General features: G+C 34.6%; 1 protein-coding gene across 4 annotated transcripts; it reads right to left on the bottom strand.

Annotated features, from left to right (window-relative positions):
- Window positions 1-3773: 3773 nt before the first annotated feature.
- Window positions 3774-24621, bottom strand: LOC137575865 (putative fatty acyl-CoA reductase CG5065). 4 transcript variants are annotated; one of them, XM_068288594.1, is made up of 11 exons: window positions 24174-24621; window positions 10317-11346; window positions 8064-8180; window positions 7892-7996; window positions 7675-7818; window positions 7475-7609; window positions 7287-7407; window positions 6917-7216; window positions 6722-6854; window positions 6397-6654; window positions 3774-6179 (listed from the first exon to the last, which is right to left on the bottom strand). In XM_068288594.1, the coding sequence occupies exons 2-11, from the start codon at window positions 10749-10751 to the stop codon at window positions 6032-6034; spliced, it is 1896 nt and encodes a 631-aa protein (XP_068144695.1). In that variant the 5' UTR covers window positions 10752-11346; window positions 24174-24621; the 3' UTR covers window positions 3774-6031. The 4 variants fall into 4 exon arrangements, with proteins under 4 accessions (XP_068144695.1, XP_068144696.1, XP_068144694.1 ...); XM_068288595.1 differs by lacking the exon at window positions 24174-24621 and adding an exon at window positions 22947-23099; XM_068288593.1 differs by lacking the exon at window positions 24174-24621 and adding an exon at window positions 18930-19511.
- Between the last annotated feature and the right edge of the window lie 366 nt (window positions 24622-24987).

Raw genomic sequence — 24987 nt, 5'->3', positions numbered from 1 at the left:
GATTTTTTGTTTTGTTTTAACGATTAGTTTTAAATCAATTTATCTTGAGTTTTCTTAAGATATAGTTTAGGTATTTATTTTTTTTTTTTTAGATTTAGGGCATATTGTGTGTGTATTGGCTGGTTTAATTGAACACAAGTAAAAACAAATGAAAATGGAAAAGAAAACTAAGTGAAAAAACATTTTTTACATTCAGTTCGAAACGTAACAAAACAAGCTTTAAATTATATAATTTTTATAAAAATATATACATATAAATATATAAAAAAATATATGAATGAATATACAAATGAAAAATTGATAAATTCAAATTATGCAATACACATACACAACATGCATTCACACCCACAAACACAGCACACAGACATACATACATATGTATAACCCTAATCGGAAAAAGAGAACAACAGAGAACCCTATATATAGATATATGCATATACATAAATTATATGTGTACCTTTATATATAAATATGAAGAAATTTGATTTATATAGTGTATATTTAACTGTATACTTATATTGAGTGTGCGTTGAAAATAGAATAAAACCAAAAAAAAAAAAAAAAAAAAAGTGGAAACTACGATATCGATATGTAAATGTTTTGCTTATGTACAAGTATACAGTTACATATATGCGCATCTACATATATATATACATAAAAACATGAATAAAATATCTAAATATTTAAAATACATGACAAAAAATTAAACCATAATTTAAATGCTGAATACGCAAAACAAAAAAATGTAAATTTCATTGAAATTTCATTAAGTGTTTAAAAGAAAACAACAATAAAAAAATTTAAAAAAAAAACCCTTAAAATGTGTACAAAACAACAACAAAATATATATACTGAATCGAAGGCTCAAGCATACACAAACATATATAAGATCTAATTGATATATATATATATATATATGTATAAAATTATATATGAGTGTAAAGATAAAAACAGCTTACAACTTAGTAATTAAAGTTTAAACAAAAGAAAACTAAAAACATTCTTTTTCGTCCTTTTTCGTGTATCCACACAAATATATACATATATATACATACAATTATGTATATGTTATGATGGTTGTGCCGAGGCGAAATAATTTCCCGTTTTTCAGTCTAGTTTTCAGTTTTTCTAAACCCTCTTAACCACCAATCAGCCCTCCCACATACATACTTACATACATACATACATACACACACACATTTGCAACAAATTTGTACCCTGATCTAACCTAACCTTATGTACCTAAAAAAAGCTCAATAAAACCTGACGAGAGCGAAAATACAGAGAGACAGTGGTAAAGACAATGAAAGAAAGTCAGTTCAAGAGAAAGTGAGAAGAGTGTTTGATATTTTTACAACACACACACACACACACACACATACGTTGTTGTTAACAGTTAAGGGGAGAGAAATGTAGTATACACGATTTTAGCGAAGACACAAACCTTATACTTTGCTCTCCCTTTAACTGGTTTGTTAGTTATTTATTGTTGGCAGACCATACACTGCAAGTAGATCAATCGTAGACCAATCCATCTTCCATTCAACCCCCTAAAATGGCCAAGAGCCCTCTGCACCCTGCCCCCTTCCCTTCCCCTACACACGCCACCAACCAATATCAAGTAGATTTTTCAGTTATTCTAATACACTTCTCATTTCTCAACAATAAAAAGTCGCAACGAAATTTATAAAGAAAAAAACAAATATATATATATATATACGTATATATAAAAATAAAATAAAAACCAAAACCCAATATGTTGTAAGCAAAACGAAAATAAATGAATAAATAAATAAGTATTGCAAAAAACACAATAAATAGTATTTTTATAAAATTGCAAAAGCAAAGCGTATAACAAAAACAAGAAAACAAAAGAGACAAAAAACAAAGTTAAGTGCATAAAAACTGGCTTAAAGTTAGCTCTAACTAAAACGAACAACAAAAAAGTGAACAAAATGAACAAAACATTGAAAGGTTTTCATTTAAATGGTAATTTATTTTGTTGAAACAAGCAAAAGAAACCAGAAACGTAAAGACTAGAACACAATTTTTTCATTTTCATTTTGTTTTTCTTTTTACAAGCAGAGGCAAACGTTAGTTAAAAAGACAGCCAAACCAGTGAAGAAAATGAAAATTGGGGAGATATACAAAAAGACGTACAGAAGAAAACTTCGGCTACTCGAACTTAAATATACTCTTGCAGGGAAAGATATATTTGAACCCCACACAAATCGAACAATTTGTGGGATACCAGGAAAAGCACCATTAGGCTCAAAATGTATATACCATTAGTCATGTCTGATACCCTGGCCACCATGTCGTATGGGTATTGTGGATGAGAAACGCATTGAAAACATATTGCAAGAGTGTTTTTAAAAAAGATTGTTTAACTGATTGGTAAATTTAGCAACAAGTCCATTTAGTATATACATATTTACTTAAACAAAAATATTAACCAAAAAAACATTGCAGCTAACAAAATTCAAAGCCACAGTTTGCAATAAAACGAAAGAAATAACGAAACATTTTACATCAGATTAACTAGCTTAACACGAGATTTTTCAAGATTGGTTAATAGCATTCATATTCTCTCTCTCTCTCTCTCTCTCTCTCTTTTTCTCTCTATCTCTCTCACGGACACACAGACATACACATAATTTTCAAAAGATAATTGCATAAATATTGCCCACAATATGATTGAAGGCAAAGAATTGGCAAATTTTCAATTTAATACATATTCAAATGTACTCATTTTAATTAGGTATATGCATATACATATGTATGTACATTATATGCCTATTCTATTTGAATAAAATATGATTGATTTGAAAGTCTTTAAACATAGGCACAACAACAACAACAGCAACAACTACAACAAAAAGACGAAAAAGTTGAACATACATAAGTTAAAAACAAATATTTGAAAACAAAAAATAAAATTAAAGATAAATATGAATAAGAATTTTAAGAGAGCAAGCCGATGAGCCAATGTATTAGAAAATTTTAAAGATGGTAGCGTGTGAGCGCTAGATTTCTGAAGAAAATATGAAAAGTGAAGGAAACCGAAACACAAAAAAAAAATAACAAACTGAAAAACCAAATAATAAATGAGAATTCATGTGTACAAAAAAAATAAGAAGTTCAAATTTATTTGGGGAACAAAAATTTGGGTATGGATACAAACATTCTGATCTCCGATCGATTGACTAGCATCCAGGACATACTGTGATTGAAAATCGAAGCAGATTTCTTTTCAGGCCAAGACAAGATCCGACCCTATGTCTCATCCTTTTATTTAAACAACTGAAGTGGTTGCGGAGCATTTCTAAACATGGTTAACAGATGGGCGATAAAACTTTTTACCTCAAGATTGGCAAAATATAAGTTGTAAAAGGGTTCAGAGTCCTTTTACCTTTAGGGCTTAAATAAAAGTTCTTTCAACTCACAAACTGGCAACGCCAAAGTGATACTTCTTAACATTTACCTTGTTTGCTTACCAAAATTTTGAATTGATTATCAAAAACTTTGCAACAGCTCTGATTTGAAGACTTCATGAGTGAGAAGCCAGACCGACGTCCTTTTCAGGGTTTATGAAATAGTTCTGGCAACTCCATTTCCGATAATTTCTGGTTTATCAACAAACTGGCAACGCCAAGGTGATCCATAATCCATTTCCCGTTACCAACCCCTCCCACTTACTAGTAGAAAAGGCATTTCGCATTTATTTTATTCTCTTTTCAATTTTCTTAAGGGTTTTTATTTAATTACTCCCATTGTTTTTCATTTCATTTATTAGTTTATATCATTTCTCAATCATTTGTATATTTCTTGTTTTCTTTTTTTCACTAAATTCCACAAAATGTTTGTCCATTTCTTGTTATGCCAATAAGAACTAAAACCGTTTACATAGCTTACAATTTGTTTTTATAGCTTTAGTTTAATGTCTTTTTCCTTTTGTTAATTATAGTTCTCGTTTTCTTCTTGTTTTGTTTATAAATATTTTTGCCTAAGTGCTAATTATATGCAACTGCTTTGGAAATAAACAATTTGATTAGTTGGAAAAAACACTTTTTTAGAAAAAAATGCATATTTTGTTTGTTTTTGTTTTGTTTTTGTGTTTTGTTTGTTTTTTGTTTTTATAGATTTATTTTATATACGAAATTGGATTTGTTGTTATTGATGTACTGAAATTTACAAAATATACATACATATACAATGTATGCATACTTATATATGTATATATATAAACTATTTATGTATATAAATAAAGTACAATAAATTCTAAATAATAAAATTGCACGAAATGGTCTAATATACTTAGCTCAGACAACAACCTACAAAAAAAAAAAAAAAAAACAATTATTATTGACAAAAATAAAAATAAAATAACAGCTAACAAGTGAGGAGAGGCGGAAGGCGGAAGGGAGCGAAGACCAGGCAGACAGAAAGGGAGGAAGAATTGATGCCGATGCGCCATTTTGTTTCTACTTTGGATGGAATGTTCTTACTATATGTATGCCGTTATTTTCATTCGTATAATTCATGTTTTTGTTGTTGTTTTCATTTCATTAATTGAGTTTGTCTTTTTTCGTAGGTTTCTTTTTGGAAATTTTCTCCTTTCACTTGCTACTATTTTAGCTGATTACGCTTAGGTTTTTGAGGCTGCAAATGCTAATAAATTTATGTTATCGCTTGATTTGTTGGATGTCACTAAATATGTATATATATATATATATAGAAATCTATAAATATATATTGATTTTATTTGTTGTTGTTGTTGCTGCTGTTATTTGAAAATTATTATTTATTCATCGTTCACGCCTTGCAATATTTATATAATATACATAAATTTAATTTTGTATCATCATAATTTCATCTGATTTCCCTTCCATTCCTTTTTTTTTTTTTTTTTTTTTTTTTTTCTTTTGTCGTATATAATAGTTTTTTGTTGTTTTTGTTTTTCTTCTGCTTTTTGTCTTTTTCTTTAATATATTGAAAACTTAATTGTAAATGTAAAAATGTTAAAACTACTTTCAATTATAAATAATTCCATTTTCGTATTAATATATATATATTTTTTTGTTTTCTTTTTGTTTCTTTCGGTTTTACTTTTACGCAATATTCATAATTTATTAATTAGCATAGTTTACGTTAGGTTTATGTAATTTAAAGCAATAACAAGCCATCATCTTTTTTTAGTTTAATATTTTCTTCCTTTTTTTTTTCTTTACTAATAATTCATTTATTAATATATATATATATTTTTTTGTTTATTTTTTTGTGGTTTTCTAGTTACTGCAAAATTGCTTTATTATGTTTTGAACCTCGACATATGCATAAATTCATTAATAATTTGTTTTTGTTTATTTTTTGTTTTCTTTTGTTTTTTAGCGGGATTATATATAATATATATCTATATATATAATATATAATTCACTTCTAATTTTTATTCTGTATGCAAAAAGGTGGAATAATTTGTTCTTTTTTTTTTTTGTGTTATACTTTATTATTTTTCCGTTTCGTTTCTTTGTTTTTTCTTTTCATTTTTTTTTTTTTTCACAAAATTTACAAAAATTACGTCTTGAACTCAAAAAACTCGAGCCACATGATGCCAACACCCCAAAATATAATTTTCTTGATTTCCTTTTTTTTGTTTTCTTCCCAGTAGTATTTAGTATTTTTTTTTTATCCTATTTTTGGATGCGCGCAAATATTACCCCGACATTTTATTATGCATTTTTTTTTTTTTTTTTTGCTGGTGTAGGTTTTTTTTTGTTGTTTGTTTTAGTTGTTGTTGGTTTTACTTGTTTAAATATATGCTAAAAAAAACCTCTAAAATATACGCCATGTTAAAGCATTTAGAAATTGCAATGAATCCCGATATCGATATCATCAAAATGGAAACACTCGATCGATACCGATTCGCGACTAAACAAATCCAAATCCACACATCCAAACACACACAATCAATTAATCAAATCAATCAATGAATTGTCAATCAATTGTGTTGATCACCACAAAGTTTCATTCATTACAAAAATGGTATCAAACGTGCCATCTTCAGCGCATTGTCCAGGAAGGCGCTCCACAGGTCATTTAAGCGCTTCGAACGTGACATTAAGAAGCGCCAGGTGATTAGAACGGCCACCAATTTGGTCAGCTGATGCAGATAGTACAGTCTGTTAACAAGAATGATTGTTAAATAGATCGATTGTTAAGCAAAAAGACCCCCTCAAGTATGCAATAAGAAATGCAGAGATCAATTCAACTTTTGGAATGTTCTGTCGTCATCAATAGTTCTCGTTGTTCCAGAATTGAATATGAATTATCTGATTGCTTATAGCATTCTTTCGGGGACAAAGCGCAGATCAGTCTTGAACAAAGTTAGAGACTTACCTAACCATACGCTTTCTGCTGGCTGGCAGCGATTCGGGTCGCTGTTTGAATAGAAACTCCCTGAAGCCCAACACATAACGTTCAACATATTTATCCCAGTTTATGTGACGTACATCGAATACAAATATCTCACGATCCTTGGGACTGAGCGTGTGCAGCAAAGCATTCACATTGTCATCCTTGAAACGCCATTGACGTGTGGCAAAATACTCTAAACATTCCACAGCTTTGGCAATTTTATTTTGTACGTTGACAACGCTATAAGAAAACACACAAGAGATTCAATTTTATCTCTAAAAGAAATTGGAAGGGAGCTGATACCTACAATGGCTTTTTACCCATAATCCGCGCCACTCCATCCAGTATGTAGGCCGGAAGGAAGTGTTTTAATATACAATTCAGCGTATTTATGGGACGATTCATGCGCAGCTCACCCGTTGGATACCACAGGCAGCCCTCTATAAGAAAAATAATTCATACAAATAAACAAAAAGGCATTCTTTTGATTCAACTAACTTACCCAAGGGATGTTTACGCACACTGGTCATGGCATGTTTGACAAACTCTGACCATAATATGGGATTACGTTGACCGGTACAACAGTTGTATATGAGTAGATTATTGGATTTACGCGTCGCTGTACGCCAGGCGGCGGCAATCATTAGATTAATCACAATATCGACAGGTACCATATCGGCCACATAGTTCTTTTCGCACATCATGGTGCGGAATAGGCCTTTGGCCAAAGCCGAGACTAGACCCGTTGGCCCATTAAAGTTATCCACCCAACCGGCAAATGGCTCATTCAGGCTGGCAGTCACTAAAGTCAGAGAGAAAAACATAGTTAGAATATAGAAGAGTAAATTTTAGTTATTAATGGCTCTACTTACCAATCGAGGGCCTTACAATCGCAACGGGCAGATTACCAGCCTCCTTAAGTAACATATGCTCCGCTAAGGCTTTTGTAAATGTATACGTATTGGGGCGTTTGCCAATGAGGCGTGGTGTCAGCTGAAAACGTAACCAAGACGAATAGTAAGTTCTCCCTCTTCTTTTATTTGATTATCCCAAAATATACCTGATCGAGTATATCCTCCGGAAGCCAGTTGATTAATGAGATGATATCGTCGGGATTATAGGGTGGTGCATAGATAACCTCAGATACATCGGTTCTATCGCAATTGCAATAGGCAGTGGAGACGTGAATTAGTGCCTAAATGAAAAATTTGAATACTTTTTATATATAACTCTTATAATCACTTTATTGACTCTACTTACGTCTAGAGACAGCATGCGATGACATAGCTCAACCAAACGCTTCGTGCCCAGCATATTGATTGTGACAGAGAGCTTGAGCTTCTCATCGAATTTCACAGTGGCAGCTGAATGAAATACAATGGAAACATTGCGACACAGAAGGTTCTAAAAAATACACAAAAATTAAAGTAATTACGTTCGATGAGTTAAAGTTAAAGTTTCAAAGTTTCAAATCTACCTGATCTTTTTCTGAAATGCCCAATTCCTCGGATGTTATGTCGCCGGATATGGGTATAACTTTGCTCAGCTCCTTGGGTTTTTCGCGACGTAGTGACTCAAACAACTAAATAAATCCAATCAAATTTAATTAAACAATTTTGAAAAGAAAATTTTAGAAGTTAATTACTTACTGGTGCATTTAGCAATTCCGTTAGGCGTGCCGATACTTCTTGGCCACGTTTCGGTCGTATCAGCAGATAAATATTTCTTATATCGGGACATGAGCGCAGCAATTTCTCAACAAGTACCTGAAATTGTATTAATAATTGTCTCAATTAATCAACTATCTAATTCATAAATTAAATATTATAGGAACTGGAACTATAAGCGACAATCGAAAAGCCCAATCAACGCACTTAACCCACTCGTTAGGCTCAAAGAGTGTATGTCTGTCTGTCCTTGTTTCACCTCGTTGCCTTAGGTTATGTATGTACCAACTAATAACTAATAACTTAGAGGACTTTATGCACAACAACAAGGGTGAGAATACTATTGACACGTGCAGGCATCGGACACAGTCAGTCAGTCAGTCGGTTGACACGCCCATCAAACGATGTGAGAATTGTTTGTAAATTAACCCACAAAAACCACAAAAAGAGACCACCTTTGGGTCGGATCGGTCATTGAACACACGGACACTAAACACAGGTGAATGATTGAGGAGGGGAGAACGACAAAGGGATATTATGACGTTATTGTACATTTAAATTATAGTTCAAAATCGATGGAATTGCCTACGCCCCACATTACATACACGAGCACACACACAGACACATTTTCTCACTCACTCACTCACTCATTCAGGGGTGGAGTGTGCAATCGAGTCATAGTCTGAATGGCGCCGGTGCGATTACATGTCATACTGACGCAGCCAGGAACCCCACCAGACCAGGACATGCAATGTAGTCTAAAAACGACAAAAACTGGCACAACAGCCGCATGATGTCGGTATTAATGCCGAGCATGGAAGGAAGTGAAGTGAAGCAGTCGTTGGTCTACCCACACACACAACCGCACTTGACGAACAATTAGACGACTGATGCGGGCAAGATGAAGGGACTGGCTAGCCAGTTATGAAGCCTTGGCATGCCATGAACAATAAGCAGTGAGTCAACATTCGAATGCACTTGCAAAGGCAATCGCCACATCGTCAGTATACGAGCTCATTATCAGGGTAAATAATGTGACCGAATGTTATTTAATGTTTTCAATCAAGCATTGCTAATTATGCCCTAGAGTTCAATACTTATCATTTCTCTGTCTACTCAAAGTTCACGCGGCGTATGCATGATATGCCCGGAATAGTATGCAACAAAAAATTCAAAGCGCTTATTATACATATTATACATTTGTCTTGTTTTAAAAGATTCTTTCTAATTAAACTCATGTTTTAAACTCTGATCGATATTTGCTAATTATTTAATGTTTTCAATCAAGCATTGCTAATTATGCCCAAGAGTTCAATACTCATCATTTCTCTGTCTACTCAAAGTTCACGCGGCGTATGCATGATATGCCCGGAAAAGTATGCAACGAAAAATTATACATTTGTCTTGTTTTTTAAAGATTCTTTCTAAACTCTGATCGATATTTAATTAATAACAAGTAACTCAAGTAACTCAATATAGCAGATTCAAGTTAAATAAGTATCTTGCTTAGAAATCAAACTAGTGTAAGTATTTTTCTATTGCTTTCAGAAATTAAACTTGTAAAATAATCCCCTGAAAATGACCTTCATAGCAGTTCGAATATTAGGAAAACCAAAAAGGAAATAAGCCAAGCAAAAGAAGAACCGTTTGAGTTATTTTTGTTTTAATTGGTTAAAGAATCAGAATCTTTTAAAACTTTGACAAGTTAAATTTGTTTTAAATTTCTCAGAAAACAACCTAATTAAGTTGTTTATAAACTCAAAATCAATTATATAATTAGAAACTGAACTTTGTTTTAGACTGTTATCAATTGACGAACTTAAAAAACTTTCACTTTGGTCCAAAGGTCGGTAGAATCTCTGTTTAAAAGACAACGAATGACTCACAAATTTTCCTTATATTTGTATGCAATTTCAAAGTCTAAATTCTTAAACCTTTTAACCAATATATTATTAGGTATGCTACTACATATTTAAATAAAATTATTACTATTTTCAATTGTTGCTCGTGGCTCATTTAAGCAACTTAGTTGCTTTTTTCTACCAAAATTCTAATGACCCAGACAGTTAAGTTAAGTGTGTACTTAGATCAAAAACTAGTTAATTTGTATACCTTTTAACTACAACACTTAACCCAGTAACCTAAACAGAAAGTTTACTACTTTTTTTTCGAGATAAGCATTTAGACACACATTCTTTCAGAGTCAAGTGTTCAAGGGTTGCAAAATTAACTCACCTTTCCCATGAATCCAGTGCCGCCTGTAATGAATACACTGCGTCCTGCAAAGAATTGTCCGATGGGCACATAGCTGGTGTCATCCTCTCTATAACGTTCGTAGGGTGACTGCAGGCCATTGGTGTTTGGTGGCAATGCCGTGGCAGGGGTTGTCGATGAAATCAATGCCGCATTTAGACCCAAATTGCCGCCGCCGCCCAAAGATGTTGCCGCCGTCAACGATGAGGCTGCAGATGATGAGGAGGCTGTGGAGGTGGCGGCTGCAATTGCTGCCGCTGTATGGGTGAGTCCATTGGTACGCTGATGGCCATTTAATAGAATTGTTTTGCCATCGTGGGATTGTTGTGAGGGCGAAGACAACTGTTTGAAGTTGTTATTGCTGCTGCTGCTATTGCAGTTTTCGGTTTCTGTTTTCTTGACATTTGCGTTGGACATGTTCGAAAATTTGTTGTCTTTTGATTTTGGCCTTTTGTTTGTCTTTTTTTTTTCTTTTGTGATGATCTCTTCCTCCTTTTGCTTAAGTTAATTTAGGAAGCAATTTTTCCTCATTTACAGTGTTGTGTGTGTGTGCGTTTTTGTTGTCCTTTTCAACTACCTTCCGTTTTTTATTATGGAAGTGCTTTTTGTATTTGCTTAATGTTTTTATTTCTTTTGGAAGCTTTTTTTTGTTTGTTTGCTTTGTGGCTTTTTTCTTTTCTGCTTTGTAAAGGGGAAATTATGCAATTAAATCCGTTGAAGTATTGACTGCAAAATCTAACTGTCCCGCATTTAAGCGTTTATCCATTTTCGCTTAGTGTCGATTTTGTTTTCCTCTTTTCTTTGTTTGCTTTAGCGTGCAATTTTTTTACACGGACATTCTACACGGGCTTTCAGTTCTTCCTTAGAGAGCAAAAGAGTTGGCCGGGTTGATGTTGGAATTAAATTGATTTTTGGCTAATGGGTGTGTGCGTAATTAGTTTCGGTTTCTTGTTGAGGGGGAAATAAATCGAAAGAGTTTCAAAGAGCTGCTAAGGTAGTGCGGGTTGGTAAGCTGTAACGAAAAACAAAGAAGAATATACACATAATTAGTAGAGTAAATAGTAGAGATGGGGTAATTTATTCCTTCCCCCGTCCCCCCGTCCAAAAATCATTGTCAATGTTGATTAGATTTTTGGTAATAGGCACAAAACAACTGTCTTTCCTTGTCCCTATTTTGGGTATGTTGCCCATATCTAAACTGACACTCAATTAGATGCTGACAATAAAAACGACCGAAACCTTCCCATTTCAAATTATCTGTCAAATCAGGCTAAAAATAAATATTCTTATTCCACACATGCGTCGTTTGAGTGCGTATACAGGAGAGAAACCCTCAAAATGTTTGCTTATTTTTGTTTTTTTGGGGGAAGCCACAGAAACGCATCAAATATTTTGCGTCAAATGACGTCTTTAGAACCATTTAGATTTTCGTTTTTGGCCATCGGCCAACATCGTATCGAAAAAAAAACTAATGTTGTCTTCACATCATATCGTGTATTCTCAGAATGGTTTGGTTTTTTTTGTTCACAGTTTACACTTACTTTTAATCCACCGCAATTGAATTTAACGCACAATGGAACTAAATATGCCTAAGCTCTTTTAAAGCTTAAGCCACTTAAGTGGCAAATTGTGAAATTGAGAACTAACTAAAATAAAAACACACACATGAGACAAGTCGAGGCGATACGACAACGACGAGACAAGACAACAACGACACTATCGATAGGAATGACAGTTTACGAATGCTCGCACTACCGGCAGCTACACGGCATTCTATATTAAAGTATTGAAAACAAATTTTCATTAAATAAACAGACACACACAGACACAGAGAGACAGAGAGACAGAGAGAGAGAGAGAGAGAGAGACACACTTACAAACAGCTGTACGGATCGATCAAGTGGCGTTCTAAAGAGTCTGTGTACGTCATTTACTCAGACGACATCAGACACTCACACACACACACATAATTGTAGAATAATTGTCAAGCTTTGCGACATATTTCATATGCATTTATAAGGCTCGGCTTTAAGTCATAAGCTTCGCAAAGCTCACCAATACAAGTACCCAAAATATCCACACTATTAAAATATATTCAAGAAGATAACTTCAGTTATCTCAAAGTGTATATACCCCGTCTTACTTCCAAAAAATTTTGTTTTCAAAATTTAGAAGAAGGTTTAAGAAGGTATCTCTCTCTTACTAATCCATTCAGTGACATAATCTGTCTCTCTTTAGCAAGACTTTATCTAGTTATCTCAGTTATACGCAAATTATTAAGTGCTAATACATTATAATCTGCCAATCAGTCTGTCCAGGATAATACAAGAAAAAACAAACTAAACTAAGAGACTTATTTGCAGAACCAAATACTGATTATTTCTCGTATATACTCTCTGCGAGCGTATAAAAACATATGTATTGTAGATCATTTGAATAATTATTCAATAAAACGTTGAAATGTTCACATTCATAGGACCATAGATATTTGTTTTTGTTTTCTCTCTCTCTCTCTCTTTAGTCTGATGGGTAGGAAGTGTGCTTGGGGGTTACATAAGAAGAATTCGAACAGAGACACATAAAATAAAGAAAACATGTAGCCATATTCTTAAAAATTCCAACAAAAATGGCATGACAGGTTAAAGGTTAATCGATATCCCTATAACATTCCCTTGACAACCTTCACTTGGCAGACACCCACAAGCTAGTGCAATTACAAACAACCAAACAATAACAACTCAAAACAAGTTGTAAAAAAATGAAATGAATTTGTCAATAGTCAAGGCAGCGCTGCGCTCGGTTAAATGTTGCTAAGTGATTTCCATTTTTTTGTTTTATGAAACTTAAAACAAAACAAAAAAAGTAACAACTTGCTAACAACAACAACTGTGCGTTAGAACAAACCTATAGAAACGGAAATCGACGAGTCCAAAAACCGCAGGTAAACAAAAATAACAAACTGTTTCCTATTTGCTTCGTAAATCTGTCAAAAATCAACCTAAACAACTCATGTACATTTAGTTAGAATAGGTAACTCACTCGAAGATAATGATGATGGAGGAACCTCGACCACCTTTGAACCGTTTTCTGCTTACTATTTGAATTGAATTGCTAATTGAAATTTAAACAAATATTGATTATTAAAATACTCAGGAAACAACAGCTAAATACGAATTGTGAAATTTGACGTCAATTTGTATGGACAAGATGATCATCATTCCTACATATGAGACGATGCTGATGCTGATGCTGATGATGTTAATGATGATGTCGCATTTTGTATTAAGCTTACAACTGCGTTTCTAATTTGGTTTTTCGGTTTTCGGTCTTTTTTTCGTTTGTAGGGTTCAGGCCCCAACCCATGACTTTCACTTTATCTAAATTCCGCAATATTTTTTATGTATTTAAATTTGGGTAAGAAAAAAACCAACAGACACCGAAAAAAGTTCAAACTTTCGTTTTCAGTTCAAACCGAAAAAAAAAATCTATTTTCAATCAAGGTGGTATGATTTTTTTTTTTTTTTTTTTGTTTTCTAAGCATTTGCATTTAAAGGTTTCCTTCCCACTGACACAGCAATTAATATTTGGGTTTTTCGTAAATTGGCACAGTTTTTTGGTTTTTTGTGTGTGTGCGTGTGTGTGTGTGTGTCTTTCTAGTGATATTATCAAATCATATATCCGTCAAAAACTAGTTGTGGCTTGGCCTTATAATTAAACTTTTAAAGACACTTCGGGCCAATGGGGCATCAAAACGGTCTCATCACGTAACTGTAAATTTATCAATGAAGCTCTCTTCGTAAAGTCCAAAGACCTGTCCACCGTCAAAGTGGTTGCAGTGGTTTTCTTCATCAAAAGACTTCTTTTACTGGGCTGGCTGACTGGCTTTGAGTGTCTTAATTCTAAAGTGAAATTTCTTGAAAATCAACTTTTTCATCAAGCTCAAGCTCTTTTGCTCTCTCTCTCTCCCTCTTTCTCTTTCTCTTTCTTTCTGTCTCTCTTTACAACAAAAATTTGCGCGCCTAAGCAAAGACAAGGCAATGAACCACCAAACCACTGAACCACCGTCGCACCATCAACCTTACGAACCTAACCACGCCTCTGACTTTAACTGCGTCTCCATCCTCTTGCTCTGCGCGTGTTAAGCAAACATGAAGACCAAAAAACAAAAAAAACAAAAACAAAATGTATCGATGTGTGTTCCGAGTGTATGTGTGCGCTGTTAAACGGTAAACATTCAACCTGCCTTGACAAGGTAGTTACATACACTCTGTGTATTGTCTGACCCATTTCCTATAATCGTGCCGCATCGCATCGCATATCATCATCGCCAGCGTCATCGACCACTTTTGGCCCTGGCCAAATGCTTGGACATTGGACATCGCCAGAGTCTCTCTGGTGCCTTGAGAGAGTCTGAACCAGGTTTACTGGCAATACCAATTTACGTTCGCTACAAATTCACATTCCAAGAAAGGGGTATGGCAGCTATGTGATCGACTATGTTAAGGGAGAATTTTTCAAGGTGAAATTAACTACTGAAACTTAATAAAAAGGTTCGTCCCTTAGGCTTATCTTAAATCAGTTACTAAGAAACTAAAATTTATTCAAGGACCACCCACAGCTCGAGCCTTTTAAGTTAATTATTAGTTTCTTAAAAGTCACTTACTGAGAAATTTCAGTTGCAAATGGCTAGCAACCACTCACAAAAATTCTTTGACAGTAATTTGTTCAAGACATGGTATTTATTATTAAAGTATTCCAAAGTATTGAAAGCAGTCTAGTCGATTCCTCTTTTACCATTGTTTCCATAGTCTATTAGGACATTAATTTATTTAGTCTCAAAGTTATATAAGATTTGGTATTTACTATTCGATAGTTAAATCTCACTACGTTTTTTAGTATTCTTCCAATATTTAATATTATGGCTCACACTATTAATTAAATATTCATTTTAACTAATCACTTTATTAAATTGCATTTGATTTGATTGGATTCCATTTTCTTTCCAAAGACATTTCCTTAAGACTTTCGATACCTTTTAGCACTTGATTTTTATATGAGTTATAGTTTTATCGACAATTTTCAGAACAATTTGAAACACAACACATTTGTTTTACTACTTCTCTTCAAAGTATCCAATTAAAGTGTATCCAAATGTGTGGACAATGTAAGAAAACATTTCTTGCGTGTTTTTTTCTGAATTACAAGTACTTTAATATTTTATTTTTTGTTTTTGTAGGGTGGAAGTGTTTTGACAACCAATATTAAGCGGCTTCAGGTTAACTTATTCAACAGTCAACACTTCATTCTAAGTTATTTGTATATCCTGTTTCTCTGTAAAAATACTTTCACACTATTTGTTTTAGCAATTATCACGCTTGTTTCACAAATATTTCTTTTACGTAGAGCTATATATACATACATATATAAACTATGGATGGACATACTTATTATAGTATACGAAACGAAAGTTCAAATATGCATTTTCACTTTTTAACAATGGGAAGGCCTCTGCTCATTATGTAAATCCGTAAATGTGACTACGGCGGATGCTGGGAATACACACATACAGAGAGCTTGAACACATGGAAACAGAATGCCCTCTATTCTCTATTCTATTGAATCTTTTTAGAGTGACTCGTTAGTTGGTTATTTTGTGTGGTTTGGGTCGTCGTACATACATATGTATGCACATATGTCTAGCTGCTCTTACAGTTATCGTAAGTTATCTATGCTTTGTGTGTGTAATTGAATAAATCACGTATCTCTATAGGGGTGGTTGGTTAGTTGGTCAGTTGGTATGGGATATATGGATGGATGGATGGATGGATTGACCGCTGCCGCCGCTCTGTATGGTGCCCATAATTTGTGTCTTGATTAACAAACAAAGCGCGCTCTTTTTTTTTTTTTTGCAGTTTACAGCATAAAAGTTAAATTTAAGTGTATATTATAATGGGGGGTGGTGGTGGTTGTGGTGGAGGTGGTTGGGGTCTCTGTCTACAAAACGACACAACAACAACAACAACTACAACAACAATTGTGTATTGTCAATGGTTGGACCGCAGCAGTCCCCCACATTCTAGTATTTCTTTTGTAGGTAGAAGATTAGCTGCCCAATTTAAACTCAGCTGACACTAGCTCTCTTGCTCTCACTCTCATCATTCTGCTGGCCTTTTTTTTCTATGTTAGATATTAAATAATTTACAATTAGAATAAATATTTATTTTTAGCCAAAAGCCATGAGCTAAGACACACACACACACACATGCACGTAGGCACAAAACACAATTTCAACCCATCAACAGGCTCAATTAAAACGAAAAAAATAAATCTTTAAAGATTAGAGACTCGTGAGTTTTAATTAAAAGACAACAACACACACACACACATTCTATCTTATGTAGAAAGTAATTTGAATAATAAGGAAATATTTAGTTTTCAAAATCATTGTCATCATTTCAAAATGGAGATTAATGGCCTTAAGATTAATGATAAAGGCCAAAAGAAAGGATACAACGCAAAAAGAAAAACGAACAAAGATGAATAATCTAGGTGAAATAATCAAACAAAGAATTTGTTATAATAATTATTTATTGAAAATATGTATAATAATTTAGCAAAAAACAACAATTTGTTTTGTTTGTTTAACTCTCAAATTTGAATGCTTATTTCAGCAATTACTTGGAAAACTTATCAAAAACTAATTAAGAAGTAGATCTACTTTTAACAATTTTTTAAAGTTCTCTTCCATTAAAGAAACTTTAATATGCAATTGCATTAATATTTTAACAATCTGACATTCTGATCTTGAATCACAAACTTCAAAGTACAAAATTTAATTTGAAATATGTTTTTCACATATTTTCTCACAATTTCAAGTTAATTATAAATGTTTAGAGCTTATTCGTTTTTATAGGATTTTAATTTAATGGAATATTTGATTTCAGGACAAAAGCCACAAGTTTTATAGATCTACAACCCCTTCAAAGGGTACATATCAACATATTTGAACTTACTCGGAGAAGTCGATCAAACATGAATTAAAGACCACAAACAAAAAAAGCTGCTAACCTGTTGACCCAAAGGAAGTCTGGGAAATATTACGACCTCAAAATTTTGTTTTTTATTTACCTTTAATTATTTCACAAGACTTGAAATTGAATTGGTTGTAGTTTATATAGATTTCCTTTTCTATCTGTTGTATTCTTACTTTTTATCTTATGTTTAATACAAAATCATTCTAGACTGAGTATAACAAAGCCATTACTTAATGAATTAATGCATAATCCATTTAAAAATGAAGATTCAGAGCTTAAATAAGATTTCAACCTACTAACCCCATTTAAATTCAATGAATTTCAAGTTCAAATATTTACTTAAACAATTTGGTGAATTGGCAATCTCTTCCTCTTTATCTCTCTCTTCTCACAATATTAACTGAGCAAATTTCATGGCAAGAATTTCCATTATGAACTTTCTGAACTCGCAGTTTCAGCGAAACGGTGTTTCCAATAATTAATCAATCGGCATGCAAAATATGTACATACATACATAAGTGTCCAACAATTTCAAAACAAACAAAAATTCTAATTCAAATGCGAAAGTGTAAAAGAAATTGGGCAATTAATTAAGCCAGGCACGTAATCGATATAGCCTAAATAGCTTTTTGGAAACTGACACACGACGGATCGATCGTGGATGGATGGGAAGTCTGTCTATATGTACTATATATGTATGCATATGTATATTTGCTATATACCACTGCACATATGTATATTTGGTATTTCAGTTACTTTTTCAAGCTGAGCTTAGCAAATGTTTTCCCTTTTTGTTTTTTTTGTTGTTTTGTGAGTTTCAAGCTTGGCCCGAAACACCACATTAAAGTGGGTCAATGTGGCGGTGGTGTCGGTGGTTGTTGTACTGATGTGTTTAGTGGTTCGACGGCGGTCAATTATGCCAATTATGAGACAGTTATTTAAATTGTTGTAAGTAATATGTAAAAAGATCTGTTGGTACTTTGGTTTTTTGCTTTGCCAATATATGTTTGGGTTTTTTTTCACTGTTTGTCTGTGTCTGGTTGACTCGATCTGGCCATGATCCAGCCATTTATATTTATAATGATTTGGTTTTTTTTTTTTTTTGCTGTCGTTTTCGTTTTAGCCATCATCATCATCATCATGATTATCGTCAACATCGTCGTTGGCGGCGGCAGCGGCGGCGTCGTCGTATGTGTGCAAATTTTATTTGTAAATATGCAATGATTAATATTACAAATATACATTTCGAAAATATTTTAGTCGTTGTTTTTTCTTGATATTTATTTGTTTTTTTTTTTTTTCTCTTTTACTACAACTTTCTCGCGACGCGTTGATGAAGATGACGACGACGACGAAGACGACGACGCAGCATTAACCTGGAAATGGCCTTTTAGTTTTAGACTAAAAAACAAAAATATCAATGCAAAGGTATACATGTGTATGTATGCATGTGTGTGTGTGTGTGTAGATATGAAGGTAGAGTTGGAGGGGTAGGTATACAATATTACGTCAAAATATTTCAGTTGCATAAGCCAAATATTTGGCCCTGGCTTACACTTACTTGTCAATATGAAAACGAAGATGGAGATGGAGATATTGTATATAACTGATATATAACTGCTGCTACTCGCTGCCAGAGCTTGAATCTTCGCCCAGGCCTGAACTTGGGGAGACTTGTTGTTGTTGATGATGATTATGATGATGATGATAAAGATGTTATATAGGGCGGCGGCGTGGTGGGGTCGACAATTTGGCCAACAACAAAACACACACACATACACACATTCAAAAATTTAGGTCAATGACATTTGGTGTGCAATTTTTCTCTTTGCTCTTTATATATTATTTTTGTATATTTTGTATATTTTTTTTGGGTTTTTTTTTTCACTTTCGTTTAGAAAAATTGGTAGGGGTGGGGCAAAAAGTAACTTTTTTGTTTGGTTGTTGTTCCCGGATTTTTCTTTTTTATTGACACTATAGGCAAGGCAGACACCGATCTCGATATAGGTTAATCAACATGTATTATGAGAGAGTGTATATATGTACATATATCTTCAAGAAGCACCGGACCGCCGATCGATCGATCGTTTGTTCGTTCGTTCGTTGGAACGACTTTTGGTATGATGACACACAAAAATAATTCTGCGCTCAAGAAATTTCTCCAAAATATTTTCACTTTTGCGCGAGCTGGCTGCGCATGCGCAAAGACGTGAGACGTAAGCGAGAGACAGAGAGACAGAGCGAGAGAGCGGGGGAGAAAGAAAGAGAGATAGATAGATAGACAGAGAGAGAGTAAGAGATAGAGAGGAAGACACTAGTACGCGTCGTTTATTCTACGCTCGCTAAATTATATATATCGCTCGGTGTAAATTTCTCGGATTTTCGTTTCTTTCTTTCTTTACGTTGTTGTTGTTGTTGTATTTTTTAGTATTTTTTTGGAGTATATAATTTGTGTTACTTTATCTTTTGGCGTTAAACGCGTGCGCTATGTACGCCGGCTGGAACTGAACTAAACTTGGATGGCAAAGAAGTGAAAGACTTTATGCAGCGACGTCAGCGCTTAAAGCTGAGCATGGGGCGGGGAGTGGGCAGAGGGCAGGGAGGGAGGGGGGCGTCGACACAGTGGGGATACATTATTGTACGATGACAGTCAGCAGAGTGTGTGTAGTATAGTGTAACTCTTGTTGTTGGACAAGAAAAGGCAGACCAAAGCGCACACAAAAGAAAGCATCGTGGAGAGCGACACGTTAGCGGACACACACACACAGAAAAAGAGTGTGAAGTGGCAGAGAGAGAGGAGCTCCCCCCAATAGCCAGTAAAAGAGATAGAGAGACAGCGAGAGCGATAGAAAGAGAGAGAGAAAGATCGTATGGGGCATGCAACCCAGAAGCAGAAGCAAGTTTTAATTGAAAAAGCCGCAAAGAACCGTATGCGATTGCAAGTGTGTGTGAGTGTGTATATGTGAGGTGGGGAAAAACAAGTCGTTGAAATAAAAAGATATACATATGTATGTATATGCATGTATGTAGGTATATGTATGTACATTGTGATGTGAGCCGAGAAAAACCTGCCGCAAAAGAAATTCAATATGTAGCAATCCAATGGCCAACACATTGACATTGACCACCGAGCTGGCCAAGTTATACGCAGCAGCGCAAAAGAGGTCAAAGTACACACTACACTTGAGAGTACCCAGTGTGTGTGTGTGTGTGTGTTTGTGTGTGGTGCTTTTTAATCTCTTGCACTTGATGAAAATGACGTGCGCCTGCCCCACCGTCTTAAAACGAGGCAAACCAACAAATTTCGTGTCTAATTAAAAGTCAAACCACACAAATTTGAAGAGAAGGCAGGAGGAACAGGGAAAAGAGCTGATTACAAATGGGGGGAGGAGTGAGTGCGTGTATGAAGACCTGGTTAAAACTCAACACTGGGCCAACAGTTCATTGAACTGTTGAAACCAAAAGCCAAGTAACTCTAAGCTTTACGCCAAATACAAACGTCGTTTAAATTAAATGTTAAGGATAAGAAATAATTAAAGGAATTGACCACATTCTTCCTCTCATCCCATGTTCTCGTTGTATCTAAAACTTTCAAGTGTCTAAAGTTGATATTATGACACAAGTCCTAGAGGTATAGTAACCTTTTCTTAATAATAATAATTATTTTATTCAATTGGATCAAAGTACTTGAAAAAGCTTAACCGACTCTTTAATCTAGAAGTATACGTAAATATTTAATGAAAGTAAATTAGTTGAAGGATGAAATTTTACACTTTAATAACTAAAGTTATCTAACAAGCCCCACTGGGGATATCATTGTTAAACGGATTACTTAGCATGCAGGCAAAGTTTAAGAGTTTCTTAAGACTAAAACTACTGTTTAAATGTAATAACTATTACCAAGTGCTAGGATAAACATCGAAAATTAAATAATCTTTTAAGCAAAGCTAACTCAATGACATTCATTCTATAAAAAAGGGAAATGCAGTGCATCAGATTTTGTCCTCAATACATTTCTAGCATTCTTGATATCAAGTTTAGTTAAATAACCATCAATTACAAAGTAGCTTTATGCCAAACATCAAATGTTTTTTGAGTTCTTTAAGAAATAGTTACTACTTATTGTTGACCTTTCTCTTGACGTCATTTGGTGGTCTAAAATCTTTAAGTTCTATGCACACTGTCAAGTCAAATGTGATTAACCACTTTTCAAGATATAAACAAACATCTCATTTATTTATACCACTCGAGTTAATTTTCTTAATAGTTCATACAATATTTAACTATATTGTTTTCATTTGCTAGTGTATGAAAAATTAATTAGCATTTTCGATTTAACGTTGATCTCATCGTACACTCAAATATTGATAGACTACAGCCCAGCAGCAAGTTGGCGTATCTGCTGCAATTGCACAGTCTGGCGATATATCAATAGCGACACACTGGAAGACATTTAAGGAGAAGATTCTTGAACATTGCACCGGGTAAACATTAACAATAAATAAATATAAATATAAATGAACAAGTAACACGCCAAAACTTCAATTGCATATTGAGGACGTACTCGAATGTATATTCAAACGTAAGATGGTTGTGGTGGGTGTGTATACAAATAGTTTCTAGTTTTTTTTTTTTCAAAATTTCTGAATTAAATCAGTGATGGGTTGGCCCCACACAGATACACACCACGTGCTTGCTAAAAATTTGCTAATTACTTGGGTCAATATTTAGGTTTTTAATTGATTTTAGGCTAAGCCTAAAAACGGAAATTGTAGCTCATACATTTGCTTAGCCAATTGTCAACTCCAAGCCAAAATGATGAGAGAGGGAGAGTGAGAGGGATTCAGAGTCTAACAATAACTTGCAAAATGGGTTTTTGGGCTTCTCTTGCGAGAGAGTAAACGAGAAAAAAAAACACAAAAACCGTAGCCTAATTTCAGGCGAAGCACATAAATTCCAATAAACCGGAAGTGGCAAAGCATAAAACAAAAGTTTCGCAAAAGTATCCGGTTGTGAGTGTGTGGGCTAGACTGGCCATTTCATTTACATCATTTGCACATTCACACGCAGTGAGCGAATCCTTTTCCTTTTCCTGCTGTTCTTTTTTTTCTGTTTTAGATAACCATTATCATGGAGAGCTCTACCCTTGTCCCTGGGCACAAGGGGCTTGGTTTTTTTGTTCTTTTTTTTTTAATTACACAAAAAGTTACGGCATTAAATGGCGCCCTGTTGACAGCAGGCATCAGCAAGTGTGTCCTCGTCCTCGACGGGTAAATGGCAAACACTAAGCGCACACACACAGACACATAGGGGCACACATTCACAGACTCTAAGGTAGACAACAAAATGTGTGGGAAAAAATGACATAATGCACTTGAAATGTTATCGCCTCGATTTTGAGTTTGAGTGCAGGTTAGTTATTAATAATAATAATCAAAATGTAAAGATAAAAGCCCACTTTCAGGCTGCTGTTGAGATCAGACACCACTCACATTCAAAACACCCACAAACACACACAGTTCGTGTGTGTGTGTGTGCGTTTGGGGAAAAGGACATCATTTTACTACTTATCACTCACACATTATTCAATTTGATTGGATTTTATGCAATAGCAGGATATCTCAGCAGTAATAATGATGTAAACGATTTTTCACAAATTTTTCACGCATTTTGGCAAACATTTTTATGCACAAGTTTTTTAACTTTTTTTGCGATTTCTTGGATTTTTTTATATAATATACATATATATATATATTTCAATGGGCTTTTTTTGCCGTCGACCGCGTTGAAAATCAATTGGAAAATGCTGCCTGTTTTCCTTTTTTTTTCCTCCCAAGATTTTTCACGCGCCTGCTCTCATTGAGAGAGACAAGAGAGATTCAGACTCAGAGAGAGAGAGAGTATGAGAGAGAGAGAGACTTACTACTAAATCTACTACTTTTTTAACTCCGGTAACGCCTTGGCTGCCGGCTTTTGATTTGGGGATTTTTTTTTCTAATTTTTGCCTGCAAGGGGTTGCTAACTGCTTATATAATATACATATGTATGTATGTACCCTATATACTTATACAGAGCTTGACTCATTTACCCAACTATTGATTGGCGATAAGCCAAACAGACGGACACAGGAAGATAAGATAAACCCACATTCAGATATAGTTTCTATAATGTTTAACTTGTTTTGTGTGACTTTGCTACTTCTTTGGGAATTTATCGTTAGTTTTATTATTGGTCACAGATACATATATATTTTTTTTGTAGAGAGAGTCATTGTTAAACCTACTTTTAGGCTGTCCTTTTGTTTGTTACCTCGGCCACACTGTTAAGGCAAAGAGGCTGCCTTGCGTCTCTCTCGCTCTCGCTCTCTTTCTCTTTCTCACCCACTCGCATGCTCCCACCTTTCTCTCTCTCTCTCTCTTGGTCTTCCTTTTGGGTTTTGGCACTTTGCGGAAACATAAAACGGAACTGTCAGATTTTTCTGTGAATTTTTTGTTTTACAACTTTTACCCATTGATATGCCATATAATGTATTTCTATAAAAATGGGAAAATTCCTAACATGCTAGGCTGAATATCCCATTTGGCCTAGAGTTCTTTCAACATGCTCTTGAAGGGTTCTAAAAATAAGTTTGTGGGCAAACAATTTATGGCTAAAAATATAAAAATTATACAAAAAAATATAAAACGACAATTTCTAAGGGAAGACACATGACAAAAAAAAGTTCAAGCTAGGGAGGGGTCGTTTGGCTATATATATTCATTAGGAGGCTGGATCGGAGGGGGGCGGTTTAAGGGCGTGTACATACCGGCACAAGTTGCAAATGTGAGGTTAAACTCCAAAATTATGATGTATTTCAAACTGAACTGAGGCTGAGCACACACACAAAACACTTGGACTTGATTTTCGGTTTTGGATTTTAGGGGGGATAAATCACAATAATATATTGCTTCTTCTTCTTCTTCTTCGTGGGGAATCAGGAGAGGGCTAAGCTTTTACTTATTTGCTTCTTCTTTAAATTAAATACACAGCACTTGACTTAAGCATATTTCTCATTTCATCTCGATTACAAATTTTAGATGATTTTGTTGCTCTAATTTATCATCATATTGTCGTCCGACCGTGTATGTGATATTTTTCCGTTTTATTCGATTATCTATGCCACTGTCTCTTTCGCTCGTTTGCTAGCACGTTTGCTCGCTCGCACGCTCTTTCTTTCGCACTTTCTCTTTGCCTTGTTGTTACTCGCGCACAGCTCGACTAGTGACTGATTGAGAAGAAGCGGCCGAAAACCGGGCCGCGCTGCCTTTGCCTGCAATTTTCACCATCCGACGACCATCCAAAATAACAGGGCCACGGGGCTTATGACACCCGCTGTCGACGTCACCGTCACTGTCGGCGTCGTCGTCGTCGTTGCCGTTGCCTTGCTCTTCACCCTCTTTTTACACTGCAAGGCTCCCTTTGCGGTGCTGTTGTTGTTGTTGTTGTTGATATGGTGGTGAGTTTCGTGAGAGACACACGCACACACCCTTCGCAAGTGGGATTCGCCGGCCTGTCCCACCACCTTAGTGCGTATGTGTGTGTTTGAGTGTGAGTGCGTGAATGTGTGTGTATGGCTGTGT

This window comes from Drosophila tropicalis, unplaced genomic scaffold (genome assembly GCF_018151085.1).
Source record: "Drosophila tropicalis isolate 14030-0801.00 unplaced genomic scaffold, ASM1815108v1 contig_593, whole genome shotgun sequence".
NCBI lineage: Eukaryota > Metazoa > Arthropoda > Insecta > Diptera > Drosophilidae > Drosophila > Drosophila tropicalis.
Note: the sequence above shows the minus strand (reverse complement) of the source record. Positions and strands in the feature narration are given on the sequence as shown.

Excerpts from the sequence above, each read along its gene's own strand:
- LOC137575865 (XM_068288594.1), bottom strand. The coding sequence starts at position 10,751 with ATGTCCAACGCAAATGTCAAGAAAACAGAAACCGAAAACTGCAATAGC. Across the intron at positions 7,610-7,674 it reads ATCGCATGCTGTCTCTAGAC|GCACTAATTCACGTCTCCAC; the intron begins GTAAGTAGAGTC and ends TTTTTCATTTAG. Across the intron at positions 7,217-7,286 it reads GATTGTAAGGCCCTCGATTG|TGACTGCCAGCCTGAATGAG; the intron begins GTAAGTAGAGCC and ends CTCTGACTTTAG.